The sequence below is a fragment of the Gobio gobio genome (genome assembly GCF_949357685.1).
Source record: "Gobio gobio genome assembly, chromosome: 7".
Classification (NCBI taxonomy): Eukaryota; Metazoa; Chordata; class Actinopteri; order Cypriniformes; family Gobionidae; genus Gobio; species Gobio gobio.
In genome coordinates, this window is record NC_137103.1 from 868,252 (window position 1) to 890,804 (window position 22,553).

At 41.7% G+C, this 22,553-nt stretch overlaps 1 protein-coding gene across 2 annotated transcripts; it reads left to right on the forward strand.

The window, feature by feature from the left end:
* The first annotated feature begins 4,478 nt into the window (after positions 1–4,478).
* On the forward strand, positions 4,479–14,123 carry LOC307129290 (uncharacterized protein). 2 transcript variants are annotated; one of them, XM_079821576.1, is made up of 7 exons: positions 4,479–4,532; positions 5,520–5,619; positions 6,474–6,557; positions 7,985–8,163; positions 8,294–8,350; positions 8,608–9,534; positions 11,719–14,123. In XM_079821576.1, the coding sequence occupies exons 6-7, from the start codon at positions 8,850–8,852 to the stop codon at positions 13,632–13,634; spliced, it is 2,601 nt and encodes an 866-aa protein (XP_079677702.1). In that variant the 5' UTR covers positions 4,479–4,532; positions 5,520–5,619; positions 6,474–6,557; positions 7,985–8,163; positions 8,294–8,350; positions 8,608–8,849; the 3' UTR covers positions 13,635–14,123. The 2 variants fall into 2 exon arrangements, with proteins under 2 accessions (XP_079677702.1, XP_079677701.1); XM_079821575.1 differs by lacking the exon at positions 7,985–8,163.
* Positions 14,124–22,553: the final 8,430 nt, after the last annotated feature.

Consider the following 22,553-nt stretch of genomic DNA (forward strand, 5'->3'; position numbering starts at 1 on the left):
GTGGTGGGGTGGAAAGCTCGTCTTAAGTCATGGGTCAAATAATAGTGCTGGAGTTGCTATTTTATTTTCAAAGAATATGAATGTTAATATTTTAAATGTTGAGGAAATTGAAAAGGGGAGGATTATAATAACAAAAGTAGAGTTTGAGGGTTTTTTGTTTGCTTTTGTAAATGTATATGCCCCGAATAATGGGTCAGAAAGGGTGAGGTTTTTTATGAAACTGAATGAATCTCTTAAGAACATTGATGATGGTGTGTGTATTATTGTAGGGGGAGACTGGAACTGTACAACAGATTTCACTGTTGATAGAAATGGTGAAGAACCTCATAATCAATCTAGTTTAGTACTATCCAAAATAATGGAAAAAAGAGGTTTGGTAGATATATGGAGGGTAAGGAATGGAATGGAAAGACAGTACACATGGGTTAAAGTGAGTGAAAATATTGTTTGTGGGGCTAGATTGGACCGGTTTTATCTTGGAAAAATATGGAACAACAGAATAATGAATGTTTTTCATTCACCAAATGCCTTTTCAGATCATCATATGGTTGGTTTAGATCTTAATATGAAAGAATTGTCAAGACGTACATATTATTGGCATTTTAATGTTAAACTGTTACAAGATGTTTTGTTTTGTGAAAGATTTACAATGTTTTGGAATGAGTGGAAAATGAAAAAGAGTTGTTTTGAGAATATTAGTCAGTGGTGGGAAGTGGGAAAAGCTCAAATAAGAGTTTTTTGTCAGAATTATAACTTGCATTCTTCCTCTCAAATTAAAGTAACAGTACAAAGACTGGAAAGAGACATTGTGCAGTTAGAAAAAGAATTTATGGATAATCCTGGAACTGTGCAGAAAGACTTTTTGGAAAAGAAGAGAATGGAACTTGGAGCTTTTTTACAGGAACGGACTAAGGGAGCACTGATTAGAGCAAGGTTTTGCTCGATTAAAGATATGGATGCTCCTAGTTCTTATTTTTTTAACCTGGAAAAGAAAAATGTTCAACAGAAACAGATGTATCATCTTCGGCGTGCAAATGGAACTGTAACCTCTGATCCAGTGGAAATCAGGAAAATGGCAGTGAATTTTTATGCGTCATTATATAGTAAAGAATCATGTGACTCTAAAAGTACTGAAGAATTACTGCATGATTTACCAAAGTTACCAGATGGACATAAGAAATTGCTGGATAATGAAATTACGTTTAAGGAACTTTCAGAGGCAATGCAGCAACTGTCTTCAGGTCGGTCTCCAGGAATAGACGGATTGCCAGTTGAATTTTATAAGCAATTTTGGAATTTAGTTGGAGTGGATTTGTATGAAGTTTTTTTAATTTGTTTTAAAGAAAAATCACTCCCTTTAAGTTGTCGACGTGCAGTCCTCTCACTGCTACCAAAAAAAGGGGATTTATGTTTATTGAAAAATTGGAGACCAGTGTCCCTATTATGTCTGGATTATAAGATACTGTCAAAATGTCTGGCTAATAGAATTAAGCATTGTTTAGAGTTTTTGATTGGTAAAGATCAAACTTATTGTGTCCCAGAGAGATCTATTATAGACAATATATTTGTGTTACGAGATTTAGTTGACTTTAGCCACCTTAATAATAGTGATCTTGGAATTGTATCATTAGACCAAGAAAAGGCATTTGACAGGGTGGATCATGGGTATCTGTTTAATGTTTTAAAACATTTTGGTTTTGGTGAACATTTTTTATCATATGTTAAATTGTTGTACTCCGATGTGTTTATCATGGTAAAAGCTGGTGGGGGTCTTAGTGCTCCAGTACCTCTTGGTAGAGGGATCAGACAAGGCTGTCCATTGTCTGGGCAGCTGTATAGCCTAATGATTGAACCTCTCTTACATAGACTAAAAAAACATTTACAAGGTGTGTTACTTCAAAATGGAAGTGAAAGTGTTAAATTAGTTTTGTCTGCTTATGCAGATGATATTACGGTGTTTATCACAAGGCAAGAGGATATTAGAAGTTTAAATGAGAATATTAAGCTTTATGAAAAAGCGTCCACTGCCAAAGTAAATTGGGAGAAAAGTGAGGGTTATATCATGGGTCGGTGGGACGAGGTAGGATATCCACAACTTCCAGGTGGCTTGAGATGGGGAAGGGAAGGTTTAAAAGTGTTGGGAGTTTTTATAGGTAATAGACAATATCAAATGAAGAATTGGGAGGGCATGCTGGATAAGGTGTCTGCCCAATTGTCTAAGTGGGAATGGCTATTACCACAGTTGTCTTATAGAGGGAGAGTTCTGGTCGCCAATAACCTGGCAGCTTCTACACTATGGCACAGGTGTGTAGTCATGGATCCACCTGAGGACATTATATGTGAAATTCAGAGGAAATTAGTCAATTTTTTCTGGAGTGGCGAGCACTGGGTCCGAGCAGCAGTGATCTTTTTGCCAGTTTGCGAAGGAGGACATGGCCTGGTGGACGTTAAGAGTCGTATCCACGCGTTCAGATTACAAGCAGCAAAAAGATTTCTTTATCAAAAAGACTTGTTATGGACTCCTACAGCATGTGCCATCTTACCTCTTTTTAATGAAGCTGGAGGATATGAATTTGTCTGAAATTACTCCTTTTTATCGGACAATGTTTCACGTGTGGAGAAATGTTTTAAGGGTGGACAGAGATAGGAGCAGTTCTATTCACTGGGCTCCTGAGGAACCATTGTTTTTTAACAACATGATCCAGACAAGACTTTTGTCCTCAGTGAGTGTGCGAGCATGTCTGCTCAGGAATGGTATCGTCAAGCTGGGTCATCTAATGGATAAAGATGGATGGAAATCTGTCGAAAATATTAAGGAAGTGACTGGTTTACGATCACAGAGACTTGTTTCAAAAATGATGGAGGAAATATATCTGGCAGTACAAAGAATTTATGGAGAAAGTATAGCAACAGGACAAATGTCAAATCAGAATGACATGAAAGTTTTTCCAAGGATCAAGATTTCGTCACTAATGTGTGATGAGAATGAAGGGGAGGTTGCCCCTGATTCTATCTTGAATTTACAGACACCTCAACTGGAGTATCTGGATTGTGCTTCGAAGAAGGCACTTTACCACACAGCGGTTAAGGTGAATCACCAGAAGTCACTGAAGAGACAAAAAGCTTCCAGATGGCTAGAGTTGTTGGGACCAGACTTCCTTGTTAGAGACAGGTGGAGGACCCTGTACAAACTCCCTGTAGAAAAGCGAACTGGTGATCTGCAGTGGAGGATCATACACGGGGCGATAGCTACGGACAGGCATGTGGCACACCTGAACCCAGCAGTGGGGGGGCAGTGTAGGTTTTGTGGTGAGGGTGAAGATCTAGAGCATCTGTTTTTAAAATGTAATAGATTAAATGATTTGTTTGAATTACTTGCAACTTGGTTTCAGGGGTTTGCAGAAGAATTTTCAGACAAAATATTTATAGGAGGGTTGAAATATAGATTTTTATTAAGGAGGAGAGTAGTTTTATTGAATTATCTAATAGGGACAGCAAAATTGGCCATATGGAAGACTAGAAAGAACAAGGGCCTAGAGTTGGCAGCAACAAATTCTAGAGTAATGTGTATGAGTCTGGTGGCAGCAAGACTGAGAATGGAATTTACATATTACAGTCTCACAAATAATGTACCTGCTTTTTGTGAAATCTGGAGTATCAATGAGGTTCTATGTGTTGTACATGATAATCAATTGGTCTTAGGTTTTTAAAAAAAAATGCATTTGTTTTTATTTATTTTTTTTGAATATTATATTTTATTATTATTATTATTATTGTGAATGAGATATAAATGATGTCTAAATAAAAGTTGTTTAATCCTCTCTCTCTCTCTCTCTCTCTCTCTCTCTCTCCCTCTCCCTCTCCCTCTCTCTCTCTCTCTCTCTCCTTCGTGAACGAATTGAACAAACTGCTACATCTCGTTCATGAACGAACTAGTGGTTCGTGGAAATGGATGACAGACAGTGTACCCGGTAGGTCGGTCATTTAGCATGTGAATCAGTCTCGTTCAGCAATAAGCAGAGAGCGGATGGCTGCAAAGCGCACTTTTAGGCTACGATTGTTTATAACTCCACGTTCGTTTACCATAATCCCAGATATATGCACGTGTAAATGTCTGACTAAACAATTAAATGTTAATCATGCAAGAAAACCTTGTGCTTTGGTCATCTGAACCACTTATTTAGACTTATCTAGTTTTATTTAATGAGTAGATTATGCACACATTTTAATAAAGCCAAATAATTTCTTTGTAAGTAAATACGTTCGTTGATTTAAGAAATAACGCATAAGACACTCTTTTTGCCACCTGCTGGGATATTTATGTAATATTAAAAAAATAGTCACTGAACGAATCAGTGAACGATTCTGAACGAATCATTTTGATGAACGAACTGAAAATGAACGAATCTCTTGAAAGAATCGAAAGTTGCACCACTAAACCTAACCCAGTTGTAGAAACATGTGACACCACTGGCTCCGCCCACACACACATTCCCTGCTTTGAGGAAGGACTGACAAACCTCGAGATGCAGGTAATCACTTTTACATTAAAGACACTGACTTTTGTCTCGCATAGTATAATGTGTAAATATGATATACAACACAAATGCTGATTTTAGAGTGATTATGAGTGTGTGTGTGTGTGTGTGTGTGTGTGTGTGTAACTGTAGACGACAAACGGTTGGTTTCACTTTCATATTAGTCAGAGAACCAACAACTCAACAAAAGATTGTGTCTAATATTCGGTATATTTCAAGTGAAAAATATGCAGTATTGTATTCAGTGGTTATGAAGTGTAAAGGTCAAGCTTTTATTACTGTTGCATACATTTCGTATTAAATTGTTTTTAAACACATGTTTCGCACGGCCCTTGAAAGGGAAGTGTGAAGATCATGTACGACCCATACTCAGAATTAACTCTGTAAAGTTCAGCAGTGAAGACTAAACATATGTTTAACAGATATTTATGTTTTTTAATCATTTTCATAATACATGTTAATTTACTGAAGGCTACCAGGAAAGGTAACTAAATGTATTAAATTAATTCACAATATGCACACATTCATTAGCTACTAATATTATGCCCTTTACAGGCTGAAAAAAGCTGAACTTTTTTATTTACTGAGAGCTACAAATGGAATTATTACATTTACAATATGCACACATTCATTACTATTATTCATTACTACACATACTATGCCTAATCTGAAGAAAATGGCTTTGTTAATATTTCTTGTTTGTTAATTATATTATAAATGACATTACATAGGCCTATTTCAATTCAAAATGGCGCAATTAGACACAAGTTTATTAATTTTCGTGAATATTTTTGTTTAACATTTCTGACTTACAGAAGCAGCTCAAATATGAAATGTTTAGTTTAGCTATATCTCGCACGTGACGTTGAGTCGAGCTGCTAATATTCACCCTCATCCTCAGCAGCTTCTGTGAACATAAATCCCGCCTACTCTGATTTGATTGGTTTTCTCTAATATGTTGACATTGACACGCGGTGACAGACCAATGAGAGCTCAGATCAACACACACACCTCTGCTTCTGACGGATTGAAGAACACACTGATTAAAAGACGGGACGAAGCCGAAGCCAGTTTCATACCGGTATGTTATAAAGGTTAATAACACATTTTTTAGGGGGGCTGGGCTGAAGTTGAAGCCTAGTGACGCCCATGGTGTGCACACATTACGAGCTGTGATAATACTAGTTCCTGACTGGCTAATAGTGAACTACCACATTCAACTGAGCACTATTACTGACTCATCTATTATTTTAAAGTTACTGATATATCTTGAGCGTATGATATATCGATGCTCAGATCCACAAAATCACCCAGAAACAATCAATCAGTTTGTCTTAATGTGTGTGAAAAACAACTTCATACAAAACAAATATGGGTGACACTTTATTTTAAGGGTCCAGAATAATGCATTAGTTAAGCATTAATAAACTAGTAATTCATGATTTACTTGATCACAACTATGCATTAGGCACGGACACAACAGTAATTAACTTAACATATAGTAAGGGCATATTAGCCATTATTTACAAATTATTAAACATTTGAAAGATACACATTTATGCTGCCTATAAATAACTTAATAAGCCATATATTATTTTTGTGTAGTGTTGTAATTATATTTCTACGCCATTCTGTTAACTGAACAATAAGCTTATAATTATGTTGGTAACACTTTATAATAACTATGAATCATTAGTTAAGCATTAGTGAATAGTTCATTAATCATTATTTATTCATAGCATACATGTGTATCTTTCAAATGTTTATTGTATAATGTACTATTGTGTCCGTGCTTAACTAATGCATTATTCTGGACCCTTAAAATAAAGTGTCACCCTTATGTTTAAACAACAGCATATTAAATGAATCTGTTGGGCTCCGTGTGTGTGGTGATGTCATGAGTGTGTGTTAGTGAATCAGTGTAATCTCTGACAGGACGATGAACAGACAGACGTCAGGAGTCAGAGAAGATCAGCGTCTGAAGACTGAACATCATCATGGCCAGCAGAGAAAGCAGAGGTGAGAGACTGCTCTATATATTAATAGTTGAAATGAAACATGTTTGCCGTATACAGCGACACTTCCAAAACGGTCTCACTTCCAACTCGTCACATATTGACTCTTCGTCAGGACCCTTTAGTGTCACTTTTCTGTTGAGAGATATAAAGTCAGAATTGAGTGATATAAAGTCAGAGTTGAGTGATATAAAGTCAGAGTTGAGAGATATAAAGTCAGAGTTGAGTGATATAAAGTCAGAATTGAGTGATATAAAGTCAGAATTGAGTGATATAAAGTCAGAATTGAGAGATATAAAGTCAGAGTTGAGTGATATAAAGTCAGAATTGAGTGATATAAAGTCAGAGTTGAGTGATATAAAGTCAGAATTGAGTGATATAAAGTCAGAATTGAGTGATATAAAGTCAGAGTTGAGAGATATAAAGTCAGAAAGTCAGAGTTGAGTGATATGAAGTCAGAGTTGAGAGATATAAGGTCAGAATTGAGTGATAGAAAGTCAGAGTTGAGTGATATAAAGTCAGAATTGTGAGATATAAAGTCAGAATTGAGAGATATAAAGTCAGAATTGAGTGATATAAAGTCAGAGTTGAGTGATATAAAGTCAGAATTGAGAGATATAAAGTCAGAGTTGAGTGATATAAAGTCAGAAATGAGTGATATAAAGTCAGAGTTGAGTGATATAAAGTCAGAATTGAGTGATATAAAGTCAGAATTGAGTGATATAAAGTCAGAGTTGAGTGATATAAAGTCAGAATTGAGTGATATAAAGTCAGAATTGAGTGATATAAAGTCAGAGTTGAGAGATATAAAGTCAGAAAGTCAGAGTTGAGTGATATGAAGTCAGAGTTGAGAGATATAAGGTCAGAATTGAGTGATAGAAAGTCAGAGTTGAGTGATATAAAGTCAGAATTGTGAGATATAAAGTCAGAATTGAGAGATATAAAGTCAGAATTGAGTGATATAAAGTCAGAGTTGAGTGATATAAAGTCAGAATTGAGAGATATAAAGTCAGAGTTGAGTGATATAAAGTCAGAATTGAGTGATATAAAGTCAGAGTTGAGTGATATAAAGTCAGAATTGAGTGATATAAAGTCAGAATTGAGTGATATAAAGTCAGAATTGAGTGATATAAAGTCAGAGTTGAGTGATATAAAGTCAGAATTGAGTGATATAAAGTCAGAATTGAGTGATATAAAGTCAGAGTTGAGTGATATAAAGTCAGAATTGAGTGATATAAAGTCAGAATTGAGTGATATAAAGTCAGAGATGAGTGATATAAAGTCAGAATTGAGTGATATAAAGTCAGAGTTGATTGATATAAAGTCAGAATTGAGTGATATAAAGTCAGAGTCATGGCAATACACTGTACTACTTCTTAAGACTTAGAGAGCAATATTTGGCATGATCCTTGTCTTGTATTCCCGCTGTAGTAAAATTGAAAATGTCCTGGAAAATGATAGCTGAAAAAGAGTGGGAACCCTGAAAACAAAGACAGTCCACCAGAGTTGGTGATATAACTTCAGTCATGTAAAGGATTGTGTAGCCAGCAGAAGCTCATCCGTGATTTGGGTCTCTATCTCTGATCATGCCTGATCCTGTGGCTTATGCGGTAACATCTAGAATCAAGACATCTGATCTCGTTTGACTTGTTTTCATTCATGTTTTGTAAAAGAAGAGTTAAATGTGGAGTTATTGTGTCGAATCTTCAATGTAAGTTGTAAATGTGTTTGTGTCTGCAGGTGTTGCTCGCGGTTCTTCTCACAGGAGAGATCAGAGCATAGAGAAACCACCTGAGTGTAAGTGCTGATGAACACTGATTACCCCTGGGCAATATGGGATTATTATGGGCAGTTTTGTCCCAAATTTAATATTCAAAAATCAAGCTTCAGTGTTCCACAGGAAATGTAGATTATTAGGACATTCAAACTGATAATTTTGTCCAACCACAGAACGAATACCTCGTAACCCTATTGATCTTGTCACTTGAAAGAATGAGGATGCTTTTATTTCAGTATGTTTTTTTTAATGCTTTTTTAATCTTTTGAATTGTCAGTTTCTGGAGAGAACTCAGATGAACTGAGGATTGTGCTACTGGGAAGAAGTGGAGTGGGGAAGAGTGCGACAGGAAACACAATCTTAGGAAGTGAAGTGTTTGGGGCAGAAATATCTATAGAGTGTCAGAGAGAATCAGCTGAAATCAACGGCCGACACGTCACTGTGATCGACACTCCAGGACTGTTTAATACTGAACTTACCGATGAGGAGGTCCAGAGAGAAATCAGCAACTGCATCCCCATGATCCTGCCTGGACCTCATGTGTTCATTATTGTGCTCACTTTAGGACGATTCACTCGAGAAGAAGCAACATTAGTGAAGATCATCAGAGAGATGTTCGGTGAGAGATCTGTAATGTACACCATGCTGCTCTTTGCTGGAGGAGATTATCTAGATAACAGAACTATTGAACAGTGTTTGGGAAAACCCGGATCCCCTTTGATGGAGCTGGCTGAAGCGTGTGGAAACAGATATCATGTGTTCAATAATAAAGAGACTGGAGACCGAACACAGGTGTGTGATCTACTGGAGAAGATAGACAACATGGTGAAGGCAAACGGAGGAGGTTTCTACTTGATGTTCAGACAAATGGACAGAGAAGGACTAGAACAACAGATAGAGATCATGATGGACAGAGTCAGAGAAAGAGGAGAAGTGATCAACAAACTAGAAGAAGAGAAAGATAGAATGAAGATGATGATGGAGGAAGAAAGACAGAATCAGGACAAAGAGAGAAAGAGAAGAGAAGAAGAGTATAAAACAGAAATAAAAGAGAAAGAGAGAGAAATCCACGAGGAGATGAAGAGAGAGCGAGCGGAATGGGAGAAACTGAAACTAGAGGAAAAGAAGAGAGGAGAAGAAGAGAAACTAAAACATGAGCAACACAAACTCATCACACGACATCAAACTGCAGGACGCACAAACAGTGAGTTGAGATTATAATATTTGTGTTCCAGTTTTTTATTTTTATTTTGAGATTATCTGTAATCAAGCAGTTACAATCATCAGCTCTTGCTGGTCTGAGAATATGAATTGAATATGAGTCTCCAAACATCTCAACACTCATGCTTTCACAGGCTGAAAACACTGATAAACCGCTCAAACTAAAGCATTAAGTATACAACAGTTTGTACACATAAGCTAGGGTTTGTGTACAGTGTGAGTGCTGTCAGTTTCATCATGAGAATAGTATGCTCATAGCCTGAACCACATGTACTGTACTTTACTGTACAAATGTATTTATTTATTTATTTTTAATCTGGCATAAAAGTGTTTTGGGGTTTTTCAAGTGGTTCAAAACCACTCCAAAATGGAGCTTCCAAATCTTCACGAACAGTATGGCATTGCTCAGTTTAAGCTTCTTTCTATCCCTGAGGGGAAGAACAGCATTAAACTGACAGATGGAGTCACAGCTTTGTAGATGAACATGCTTCGCCTGTGTCTTACAGCCCATTCACACAGCAGCAGGATACAGTTGTCAATCCTGTATTTGAGTCCTTAACACGCTTACATTCACACACAGTTTAGTTATTTACAGCTGCATTCTATAACTGAACTCACATCTGTACATTTTCAGGACTCACAACCACATTCTCGGAAAGCCTGAGCTGTGTGAAAAGAACCGCACTGGAAAACTAGTTACCTGCCACACATACAGAGCTGCTCTGCACTGCACGTACACGTTTACATGTGTTACAAATTGAACCAGGGAGCAGACATGCTGTCCCGAGACAACATTACCCCCAGGGAATGGTCTCCCCACCCCTAGATGGTTCAGCTAATTTGGAGTATCTTCGGGAGGGCAGAGGTAGACCTCTTTGCCTCAGAAGACAGCTCTCACTGCCCAACATTCTTTTCGGAGAACAGGGACGCTCTGGCCCACGAAAGGCTCAGCCTTCCCCTTTATGCATTTCCTCTGGTGTCGATGCTCCCACAGTCCATCGAACAGATCAGGGAAAACAAGCGTGCAGTCCTCCTAATAGCTCCTCTCTGGCGGACCCAAACATAGTTCCCAGAGTTGTTGCAGCTACTCGGAGCAGCTCCTTGGCCAATACCCCTGTGGGAGGACCTCCTCACTTAGGCGAACAGGACAGTCTGGCACCCCCGTCCCAACTTGTGGGCCCTTCATGTATGGCCCCTCAATGGGTACCAAGGGATCTCCCAGAAAGTGTCCTAAATGCTATCACTGAGGCTGAACCCGCCTCGTCCCCCCTCTATACCAAGACATTTTGGATAATTTCATGCTCCTAACTTTGTGGGCCAAGTTTGGGGACGGCCCCTTCCTGTCCCAGCATGACTGCTCCAGTGCTCAAAGCGTCGCTTCATAAAGACATGGATGAGCGAGTTTGGTGTGGAGGAACTGGACTGGCCTGCACAGAGTCCTGACCTCAACCCAATAGAACACCTTTGGGATGAATTAGAGAGGAGACTGAGAGCCAGGCCTTCTCGTCCAACATCACAAATGAAGAATCCCCATAAACACACTCCTAAACCTTGAGGAAAGCCTTCCCAGAAGAGCTGAAGCTGTTAGAGCTGCAAAGGTTGGCCGACTCCATATTAAACCCTACGGATGAAGAATGGGATTAAAGTTCATGTGAAGTGAAGTGTGGCCAAGTAAGGTGACCCATACTAAATGTGCTCTGCATTTAACCCATCCAAGTGCACACACACAGTAGTGAACACACACACACACACACCCGGAGCATTGGGCAGCCATATTGCTGCGGCGCCCGGGAAGCAATTGTGGGCTCTGTGCCTTGGTCAAGGGTCTCACTTCAGTCATGGTATTGAGGGAGAAGAGCGCTGGTATTCACTCCCCCCACCGACAATTTCTGCCGGACCTGAGACTCTAACCCGCAACCTTTGGGTTGCAAGTTCAACTCTCTAACCATTAGGCCACGACATGTAAAGGCAGACGTCCCAAAACTTGGCAATATAGTGAATATTATGTAAGACACAGATTGGATGTTCTTATAAAACAATGACTCTGACTTGCATCTAAACACAAATGTCTGATTCCACTTGGTATTGATATAGATATTGTTTGAAAAACACCATGTTTAAACCTGTATGATATTAATATATATAAATCTTCCACCATGATTTTCAGGTGCTGAAGGTGAAGCAGATGATCTGGAGCAGCTGAGGATTGTGCTCATCGGGAGGACAGGAAGTGGAAAGAGTGCAACAGGAAACAGTATTCTGGGAAGAGATGAGTTTGTGAGTCAGCTGAGCGTGAGCTCCGTGACGACTGACTGTCAGAAGGGAGTTTCTGAAGCTGATGGTCGATCAGTGGCTGTTGTTGATACTCCAGGTCTCTTTGACATGACATTGCCAAATGATCAAGTGATAGAAAACCTAATGAAATGTGTTTCAATGTCAGCACCTGGACCTCATGTGTTCGTCATTGTGTTGAGTTTGGGAAGATTTCATAGACACGAGATGGACACTGTGGATCTGATCAAGAGGATCTTTGGTCCAAAAACTGCTCAGTTCTGCTTCGTTCTGTTCACTGGAGGAGACGGACTCGGGGATGAGTCTGTAGAAGATTATGTGAACAGAAGTGAGTCTGCTGAACTCAAGAAACTGATCAGAGATTGTGGAGACCGATTCCTGGCTTTCAATAACAGAGAAAAACGAGATAGAACTCAAGTGATTCGGCTGTTGAACATGATAGAAGAGCTGAAACACACGAGTGAGGGTCGATACTTCACTAACAGCATGTTTGAGGAGGCAGAGATGTCCATGAAAAAGAGAACGAAGGAAATAATGAACGAGAACGAGAGAGAAATTAAGACTCAACATGAGGCATTAAATACCAAATATGAGATGAAAATGAAAAACATGATGAAGAGACTCGAGGAAGAGAAACGAAGAGCTGATGAGGAGAGAATGAAAACACAGAATCAACTGAGAGAAAAAGAGGAAAAACTCAGAAAAGAGTTTGAAGAAAAAGAGAAAAGAGAACAAATGAAACAAGAGACTGAAAACCAGAAACGATTAGAAGAGGAAAAACAGAAAAGAGCTGAACATCATAAAAGAATGGAAGAGTTGAAAAGAGATATTGAAAACCAGAGATTACATTATGAAAAACAGCAGAAAGAAAGAGAAGAAGAAGATAGAAAAAGAGAAGAGAAATACAGACGAGATCAGGAAACAATGAGAAATGAGCACCAGCGTATTATAGCAGAGTTACAGATGAGATATGAAGAGGAAATAAAGAGGAGAGATTTGGAGAAGCAAAGGAGGAATGAAGAAGAAGAGGAGGAGAGACAGAGATGGAGAGGAAGAATAAAAGAGGCTGAAAATGACAGAAAAGAGATTCAAGAGGAAATGAAACGACAGCAGAGAGAGTGGGAGGAGGAAAAGAAACGGCAGATGAGAGAACGAGAGGAAGAAGAAAGACGGAGAAAGGAGAAACATGAGGAACAGCTGAGAGAAAAACAAGAAGAACTGGAGAAAATGAGAGAGAGATTTGAAAGAGAGAGAGAAGAAGAAAGACAGAAGATAGAGGAGGAGAGACAGAAACAGAGAAGAGAAAGAGAAGAGAAAGAGAGAGAATATGATGAAAAGATACATGAAATGAAAAGACTGGAACAAGAGAGAGAAGAGGAGTGGGAGAAAAGAAAACGAGAAGATGACGAGAGACGAGAGGAAGAGAGAAAGAGATGGACTAAAAAAATTGAAGATGTGAAACAAGAACAAGAAGAGGAGATCAAGAGAAGAGAGGAAGAGGAGAAGGAGAGAAAGGAAAGAGAAGAGAAAGAGCGAGATGAAATGAAACAGAGACATGAAGAGGAAATAAGAGTCCTGAAGAAGAGTCATGAAGAAGAAGCCAGAAGAAAAGCAGAACGGACAGATTTCAGAGAGAGAAAAGAGCTTGAGCATGTTCAGCAGATGCTGGAGGAACGACAGAAACAACATGAACTCCTGGAAGAACTGCTGGAGCAGAAAGAAGAAGAGATAAAAGAGCTACGGCAAGAAATCGAAAGACTGAATAATAGAACCAGCTGCGCCATTCTGTGATCAACATCAGTGTCCAATCACAGTATTAATGCTTCTTGACTGTCAGCTGATCACGTCTACCTATAGGGATACGATGCCTATCACAGCATGCATATAAAAGCTCCTTCAGTATCATCAGCTGCTATCGCGTTTCTCCAGAGCTAATTACCTTCCTCCATCCCCAGCTCCTCTTCTCGTCAGTCAGGATTTGGCATCTGATGGCATCTGAATCAGACTAAATTCCTGAATTAGGTTTCTACATTTTAATATTGACATTAATGCTATCTGCAATACATCGTTGCTTCTGTTCTGTTTACCCTGAGGGGGTTTATCACTGCTCTCCCTGCTCTTATCCATGCTAGGCCCAGAACAGAACCATACCGCCAATCTAAACTATATGCTAATTGTCTATCACTGTGACGAGAGTGATCCTGACAGAACCTCTTTTCACAGCCGACAATGACATTTCCATGTTGAATACTTCTATAGCAGTATTTAATAAAATTATCAAATGTTTTTATGTATTCTGTTTTTTATTCCAGAGAAAATGTTTTTCCTGCAGACGTTCCGAGAATTCATCCGCTTCCAGCCACAGAGTGCGCATTTGTCCCCTTTCTTTTTCATTTTCTTTTCATTTTGTCCCAAAATTTGAATGGCTGTAACTCCGCGACCAAGCCGCCTAGAGGTCGCAAACTTGTGAAAAAGTACAACGCACCCTGGCCCGTGCTTCCAACCCTCCCACAGTCTGAGATACGGGGCCCAACAGAAAAGGGTGCACTTTGGAAGGAAGGGTCCCAGAGGCTCGGGACTCCGGGGTCTGAGAGATTCATCCTTTAGTCCACGAGTAGCCTAAAGTGTCCCCTGACTGCCTAATCTTCATCCTTTTGTCCACGAGTAGCCTAAAGTGCCCCCTGACTGCCTAATCTTCATCCTTTTGTCCATGAGTAGCCTAAAGTGTCCCCTTCCAGCCTAATCTTCATCCTTTTGTCCATGAGTATCCTAAAGTGTCCCCTGACTGCCTAATCTTCATCCTTTTGTCCACGAGTAGCCTAAAGTGTCCCCTGACTGCCTACTCTTCATCCTTTTGTCCACGAGTAGCCTAAAGTGTCCCCTGACTGCCTAATCTTCATCCTTTTGTCCATGAGTATCCTAAAGTGTCCCCTGACTGCCTAATCTTCATCCTTTTGTCCACGAGTAGCCTAAAGTGTCCCCTGACTGCCTACTCTTCATCCTTTTGTCCACGAGTAGCCTAAAGTGTCCCCTGACTGCCTAATCTTCATCCTTTTGTCCACGAGTAGCCTAAAGTGTCCCCTGACTGCCTAATCTTCATCCTTTTGTCCACGAGTAGCCTAAAGTGTCCCCTGACTGCCTAATCTTCATCCTTTTGTCCATGAGTATCCTAAAGTGTCCCCTTCCAACCTAATCTTCATCCTTTTGTCCACGAGTAGCCTAAAGTGTCCCCTTCCAGCCTAATCTTCATCCTTTTGTCCACGAGTAGCCTAAAGTGTCCCCTGACTGCCTACTCTTCATCCTTTTGTCCACGAGTAGCCTAAAGTGTCCCCTGACTGCCTAATCTTCATCCTTTTGTCCACGAGTAGCCTAAAGTGCCCCCTGACTGCCTACTCTTCATCCTTTTGTCCTTGAGTAGCCTAAAGTGTCCCCTTCCAACCTAATCTTCATCCTTTTGTCCATGAGTAGCCTAAAGTGTCCCCTTCCAACCTAATCTTCATCCTTTTGTCCACGAGTAGCCTAAAGTGTCCCCTTCCAACCTAATCTTCATCCTTTTGTCCATGAGTAGCCTAAAGTGTCCCCTTCCAGCCTAATCTTCATCCTTTTGTCCATGAGTATCCTAAAGTGTCCCCTTCCAACCTAATCTTCATCCTTTTGTCCATGAGTAGCCTAAAGTGTCCCCTTCCAGCCTAATCTTCCTCCTTTTGTCCACGAGTAGCCTAAAGTGCCCCCTGACTGCCTAATCTTCATCCTTTTGTCCATGAGTAGCCTAAAGTGTCCCCTTCCAGCCTAATTTTCATCCTTTTGTCCATGAGTATCCTAAAGTGTCCCCTTCCAACCTAATCTTCCTCCTTTTGTCCACGAGTAGCCTAAAGTGTCCCCTTCCAACTTAATCTTCATCCTTTTGTCCACGAGTAGCCTAAAGTGTCCCCTTCCAGCCTAATCTTCATCCTTTTGTCCATGAGTAGCCTAAATTGTCCCCTTCCAACCTAATCTTCATCCTTTTGTCCATGAGTAGCCTAAAGTGTCCCCTTCCAGCCTAATCTTCATCCTTTTGTCCACGAGTAGCCTAAAGTGTCCCCTTCCAGCCTAATCTTCATCCTTTTGTCCATGAGTAGCCTAAAGTGCCCCCTGACTGCCTACTCTTCATCCTTTTGTCCTTGAGTAGCCTAAAGTGTCCCCTTCCAACCTAATCTTCATCCTTTTGTCCATGAGTAGCCTAAAGTGTCCCCTTCCAACCTAATCTTCATCCTTTTGTCCACGAGTAGCCTAAAGTGTCCCCTTCCAACCTAATCTTCATCCTTTTGTCCACGAGTAGCCTAAAGTGCCCCCTTACTGCCTAATCTTCATCCTTTTGTCCATGAGTAGCCTAAAGTGTCCCCTTCCAGCCTAATCTTCATCCTTTTGTCCATGAGTATCCTAAAGTGTCCCCTTCCAACCTAATCTTCCTCCTTTTGTCCACGAGTAGCCTAAAGTGTCCCCTTCCAACCTAATCTTCATCCTTTTGTCCACGAGTAGCCTAAAGTGTCCCCTTCCAGCCTAATCTTCATCCTTTTGTCCATGAGTAGCCTAAAGTGTCCCCTTCCAACCTAATCTTCATCCTTTTGTCCATGAGTAGCCTAAAGTGTCCCCTTCCAACCTAGTCTTCATCCTTTTGTCCATGAGTAGCCTAAAGTGTCCCCTTCCAGCCTAATCTTCATCCTTTTGTCCATGAGTAGCCTAAAGTGTCCCCTTCCAACCTAATCTTCATCCTTTTGTCCACGAGTAGCCTAAAGTGTCCCCTTCCAGCCTAATCTTCATCCTTTTGTCCATGAGTAGCCTAAAGTGTCCCCTTCCAGCCTAATCTTCATCCTATTGTCCACGAGTAGCCTAAAGTGTCCCCTTCCAACCTAATCTTCATCCTTTTGTCCACGAGTAGCCTAAAGTGTCCCCTTCCAGCCTAATCTTCCTCCTTTTGTCACGAGTAGCCTAAAGTGCCCCCTGACTGCCTAATCTTCATCCTTTTGTCCATGAGCAGCCTAAAGTGTCCCCTTCCAGCCTAATCTTCATCCTATTGTCCACGAGTAGCCTAAAGTGTCCCCTTCCAACCTAATCTTCATCCTTTTGTCCACGAGTAGCCTAAAGTGTCCCCTTCCAGCCTAATCTTCCTCCTTTTGTCACGAGTAGCCTAAAGTGTCCCCTTCCAACCTAATCTTCATCCTTTTGTCCACGAGTAGCCTAAAGTGTCCCCTTCCAGCCTAATCTTCATCCTTTTGTCCATGAGTAGCCTAAAGTGTCCCCTTCCAGCCTAATCTTCATCCTATTGTCCACGAGTAGCCTAAAGTGTCCCCTTCCAACCTAATCTTCATCCTTTTGTCCACGAGTAGCCTAAAGTGTCCCCTTCCAGCCTAATCTTCCTCCTTTTGTCACGAGTAGCCTAAAGTGCCCCCTGACTGCCTAATCTTCATCCTTTTGTCCATGAGCAGCCTAAAGTGTCCCCTTCCAGCCTAATCTTCATCCTATTGTCCACGAGTAGCCTAAAGTGTCCCCTTCCAACCTAATCTTCATCCTTTTGTCCACGAGTAGCCTAAAGTGTCCCCTTCCAGCCTAATCTTCCTCCTTTTGTCACGAGTAGCCTAAAGTGCCCTCTAACTGTCTATTCTTCACCATAGTCTTCCTCTTGTTCACGAGTAGCCAAAAGTGACCCCTGACTGCCTAATCTCTGCCAAATCAAGGGTCCCTGTACGCAGTGAGCGTACAATGCATTAATGGGAAAATTTTCATATTTGCAATGTGTTGACCTATGGGACCCCTCCATGCCCGGAAGCGCGAGCTCCAACTCAGCTTGCTTTCCGAGATATACTCGGTCAAATTTTCATAATTTTACCGGGCATACCTCTAAAGCCAAGCCGAGTTGGGGTTCCATACTCTGGGGTTATGAGGTTCCCATGAAAACAGGTCAGACCCCCGTGGCTGGAAGCAGATGAAATCTTGGAAACTTTTTGTCTGAATTTAAGGAAATATCATCACATATGGTGAAGTACACCTGCAACTTATTTGACAGGGTCCCTGTACGCAGTCCGTGTACAATGTATTAATGGGTCATATTTCATATTTACAGTGATTTTATGTGGTAAAACCCACTGTACACCACACAGGGGACACAGTACAACACAGTGATGTACATTACAGCTATTAATTATGCATCATTAGCCTAAAATTGAAGCGTACACGGACTGCATACAAGGGCCCTGTTGAATAGACAACAGGTGCCCTTGTAATGCCCTTCTAAATGCCATTTACTTTTTGGAGTAAATGAATTCTCGGAAACTTTATGTCTGATTTTAGGAAACATTATCACATATGGTAAAGTACACCTGTGAAAATTGAACCGTACACGGACTGCATACAGGGGCCCTGTCGAATAGATAACAGGTGAGATGGGTCCCTCCCCATGCCCAGAGTATGGAGCTTCAACTCGGCTTGGTTTCCGAGATAGCCCCGGTCAAAGTCCCATCTTTGACCGGGCCTAATTCCAAAGCCAAGATGACTTGGGGCTCTATATTCTAGGGTTAGGGGGGGCACACGGGTCCCTCCCCATGCCCGGAGTATGGAGCTCCAACTCGGCTTGGTTTCCGAGATACTCCCGGTCAAACCTGGACCGGAAGTGGCCGTATCTTTGAACCGGAAGGGGTCAGAAGCTGGGGACGGTGGTGTTAGAAGGTGCCCTTGGGGAGCTTTCGAAACCCAGAGTTTGGAGCTCAAAGTCGGCTCGACTCCCCAGATACACCCGGTTATACATATGGGACTGTTGGACAAAACGGTCTATATCTCGGGAAGGGCGGGTCCCAGTGGATCTTCGTTGGGGGTGATGAGGGGTCCCTAGGGGCCCTCTCAGACCCCGGAGTCCCGAGCCTCTGGGACACTTCCTTCCAAAGTGTGCCCTTTTCTTTTGAGCCCCGTATCTCAGACCGTGGGAGGGTTAGAAGCACGGGCCAGGGCGCGTTGGAGATGGCCCCCTGAGACCGTACTTTTTCCCAAGTTTGGGGCCTCTAGGCGGCTTGGTCGTGGAGTTACAGCCATTCAAATTTCGGAGCCTGGGATATGGGGCGAAATAGGCTGAAAGGGGACAAATGCGCACTCTGTGGCTGGAAGCAGATGAATTCTTTGAAACATTTTTCTGATTTTTAGGAAACATCATCACATATGGTAAAGTACACCTGCAACTTATTTGACAGCGTTCCTGTACGCAGTTCGTGTGCAATGCATTAATGGGTCATATTTCATATTAACAGTGGTTTTATGAGGTAAAAACAACTGTACACCCGTTAGTTAATAGCTGTAATAGACGTTAATTAATAGCTGTAATTTACATCAGTGTGTTGTACTGTGTCCCCTGTGTGGGACACAGTACAACACACTGATGTAAATTACAGCTATTAATTAACGTCAATTAACTATGCATCATAGTGGGGCGAAATAGGCCGAAAGGGGACAAGTGGATGTGCACATTTTAGGCCGAAAGGGGACAAATACGCATTCCGTGGCTGGAAGCGGATGAATTCTCACATATGGTAAAGTACACCGATGTATAGGCAGTTAGGTGACAAAACAGGCAATCCGGGGACTTTGTGGACAAAAGGATGAAGGTTAGGCAGTCAGGGGGCACTTTAGGCTACTCGTGGACAAAAAGATGAAGAGTAGGCAGTCAGGGGACAATTTAGGCTACTCGTGGACAAAAAGATGAAGAGTATGCAGTCAGGGGACACTTTAGGCTACTAGTGGACAAAAAGATGAAGAGAAGGCAGTCAGGGGACAATTTAGGCTACTCCTGGACAAAGGTATGAAGAGTAGGCAGTCAGGGGACAATTTAGGCTGCTCGTGGACAAAAGGATGAAGAGTAGGCCATCAAGGGACAATTTAGGCTACTCGTGGACAAAAAGATGAAGAGTAGGCAGTCAGGGGACAATTTAGGCTACTCGTGGACAAAGGGATGAAGAGTAGGGAGTCAGGGGACAATTTAGGCTACTCGTGGACAAAAAGATGTTGAGTAGGCAGTCAGGGATCAATTTAGGCTACTCGTGGACAAAAGGATGAAGATTAGGCTGGAAGGGGACACTTTAAGCAACTTGTGGGAAAAAGGGTGGTAAGGGGGATGTTTAGGCCGTTCTTGGACATTCCAGACTCTCTGGGGCACCCCTAGTGGTGTCCACACAGATCCTAGGCCCCCTTGCAGCGCCTGACACACTATAATTGAAAAACGTCCAATGGACAGTAGAATAAGAACGACACGGGTGTACGTTTAGAGCCTACGATCCCCCCGCAATACTATTTGCACCGTGGCAACTTAAATGAATGGGAAAATTTCCACGAACCGCTTATTTTCCCTAATAAGGATTCCCTTACTCAGACGTGTTCAAACAGCTTAACTGATTTGGCGGTGGTAGCAGTTTGTGGACGTGCACGGCTTCGCACAAAGGGGCGAGCCGACGCCTCTGGGCTCATCGGGCCACTCACTGGACCCATGAAGGGAAGCTCCCGTGTTCCTAGACCCACCAGGGGCCCAGCAATCTGGGTCCAAAAGGGTCCAAGGCTCCTTGCGGATTTTGAACGATGAATTCTCTGAAAATGTTCTAGGAAACAACCACATATGGTGTAGTCCTGCCTGTAACTTATTCTAAGGGCTCCTGTAAGCAGTCTGTGGGATGTGCACGACTTCGCGGGGAAATGTTTTTGGGGCAAGCTGACGCCTCTATTCTCATCGGGTCAATCCCCGGACCCATGAAGGGGATTGACCTATTATGCACCCGTCGAATAGGCAGGCGATGGGACTTTGCGCTGCCACCCCGTGGCCGCAGCCCGAATTGCGCCGGGGGGCAGGGAACTTTCTGGGGGGGCCAGAGGCCCAGGACCTCCTCCCCTGGGGTCTCTGGGGCAGCCTGGTGGGATGGGGTGCGTCGCGCCGCCCCTAAAAAATCATCTAGGGGGTGGTGCGCAATCTGTTATGCATCTCGTGTACCCTGGTATCAGGGATCTTCCATATAGATTCCAATAGGCGGTGCCTCCGTGGTCTCCTAAGTTTCCGTCGCCTCTGTGGTAGTTCTCTTTAATATCTTTAATTGTTTGCATTTATGAAACAACATGTTGAACACCAAAGTTGAATCATAACTGAATTATAATGAATGGATAAATGTCACTGAAACTAATTGTCTTTCAGTTTTTCTGCAGTGTTGAACATGTTAAGTCTTTAGGGACTACAGGTGGAGAGATATATGATTAAGCATCTTCTGGGTCTTATCAGAGAAGAATTTGCTGTACTTGTACATTGTTCCTATCAAATAAACCCAAACTAAAAAAAATATACACTGTTCTTATGAAAATGCATGAGATGGCTTGAATAAAAATAAACCATATATCATTTGAAAGCCACATTTCTAGCATCTGTAAAACTGCATTCTACCATCTTAAAAATATCTCTAAATTATGGCACATGCTCTCAATGCAAAATGCTGAACAGTTAGTTGATGTGTTCATGACCTCAAGGCTAGATTATTGTAATGCTCTACTGGGTGGTTGCCCTGCGGCAAAAGTTGAAGATTTCTCAACTTTTCAAGCGTCAACGCAGGTGTCATCCAATCAGATCACCCTATGCAAATATCCTAGAGCAGACGCTAGCCAATAGCGTTCGTTTAAAACACACCGGTGAATGAAGAGTGAAGAACAATATAAAATGGAGGAAAAGCTAATAATTGCGGTGGGTAATCACTCGGTCCTTTACTATCAATCATTATTTACATCCCGGGACATAAACCGGAGAGACCAGGCCTGGAAGGAGGCGGCAGAGACGGTTGGAGAATCTGGACTGTATCATGCTCGTCCGTGTACTCTGTTTATCATTGAATGACAGGCAGCATATCATATCATGTGTGGTTCAAATAGGCGCTATCCCCCAGCCAAATGAGGAATCACATATTAAAGTGATCCGTTTTCATACACAAAATAGTCTCACAGACTAGCTGTCAAAAAAGGCCCTTTTTTTGTGTTGTGTTGTGGTCCAAGAGGCAAGTAATGTGATTGGCTGTTGTCACTATGACGGTCGCGTCAGCACCAAGCCACGCCCTCCGTCAAGCGTTGACGCCGACGGCCCGTGTGAATGCGCCGTCACAGCGCGGGCGCGCGCGCGCACACACACACACACACATACACACAGCCCCTGCCCTCCGTGCATGAGTGTTTGACGTTGAAAGCAAGTTTGTGAAAGGTTGGTATCTATCTCGTGAATACCTTTACACAATCACACATTTAAAAATGGTATACAAACTCTGTGTGTCAGTGTGTTAATGTCGACCCGAGAAACGATTGCTACTTTAGAAAGTAAACTAGTCGCAAGTTTGAGGTAAAATGCACTTGGGTTGTCGATTTCAAAACACTATGTAAGCTGTGATTCAAATATTAATAATGTTATGTCATTTGTTTACTCTTACACTGAATGTTTGCTGCTTCAATCCAGATGAGAAGGCTATTGTAATGGGTAGATTTAGTATAGAGACTATTGCTTGACTGAAGTAAAGCCATCTCTCTCTTTCTCACCCATGCACACTCACTAAAAGTTTTTTTATTTGTCATTTTCTTTTCTCAGATTGAGCTCCCTGACAATTTGACAGAAAAGTCTTGTTGTGGCTCAAAAATGGGTTGAATACATGCGGTTCATGTATGTCTTTAGTCTGTTGG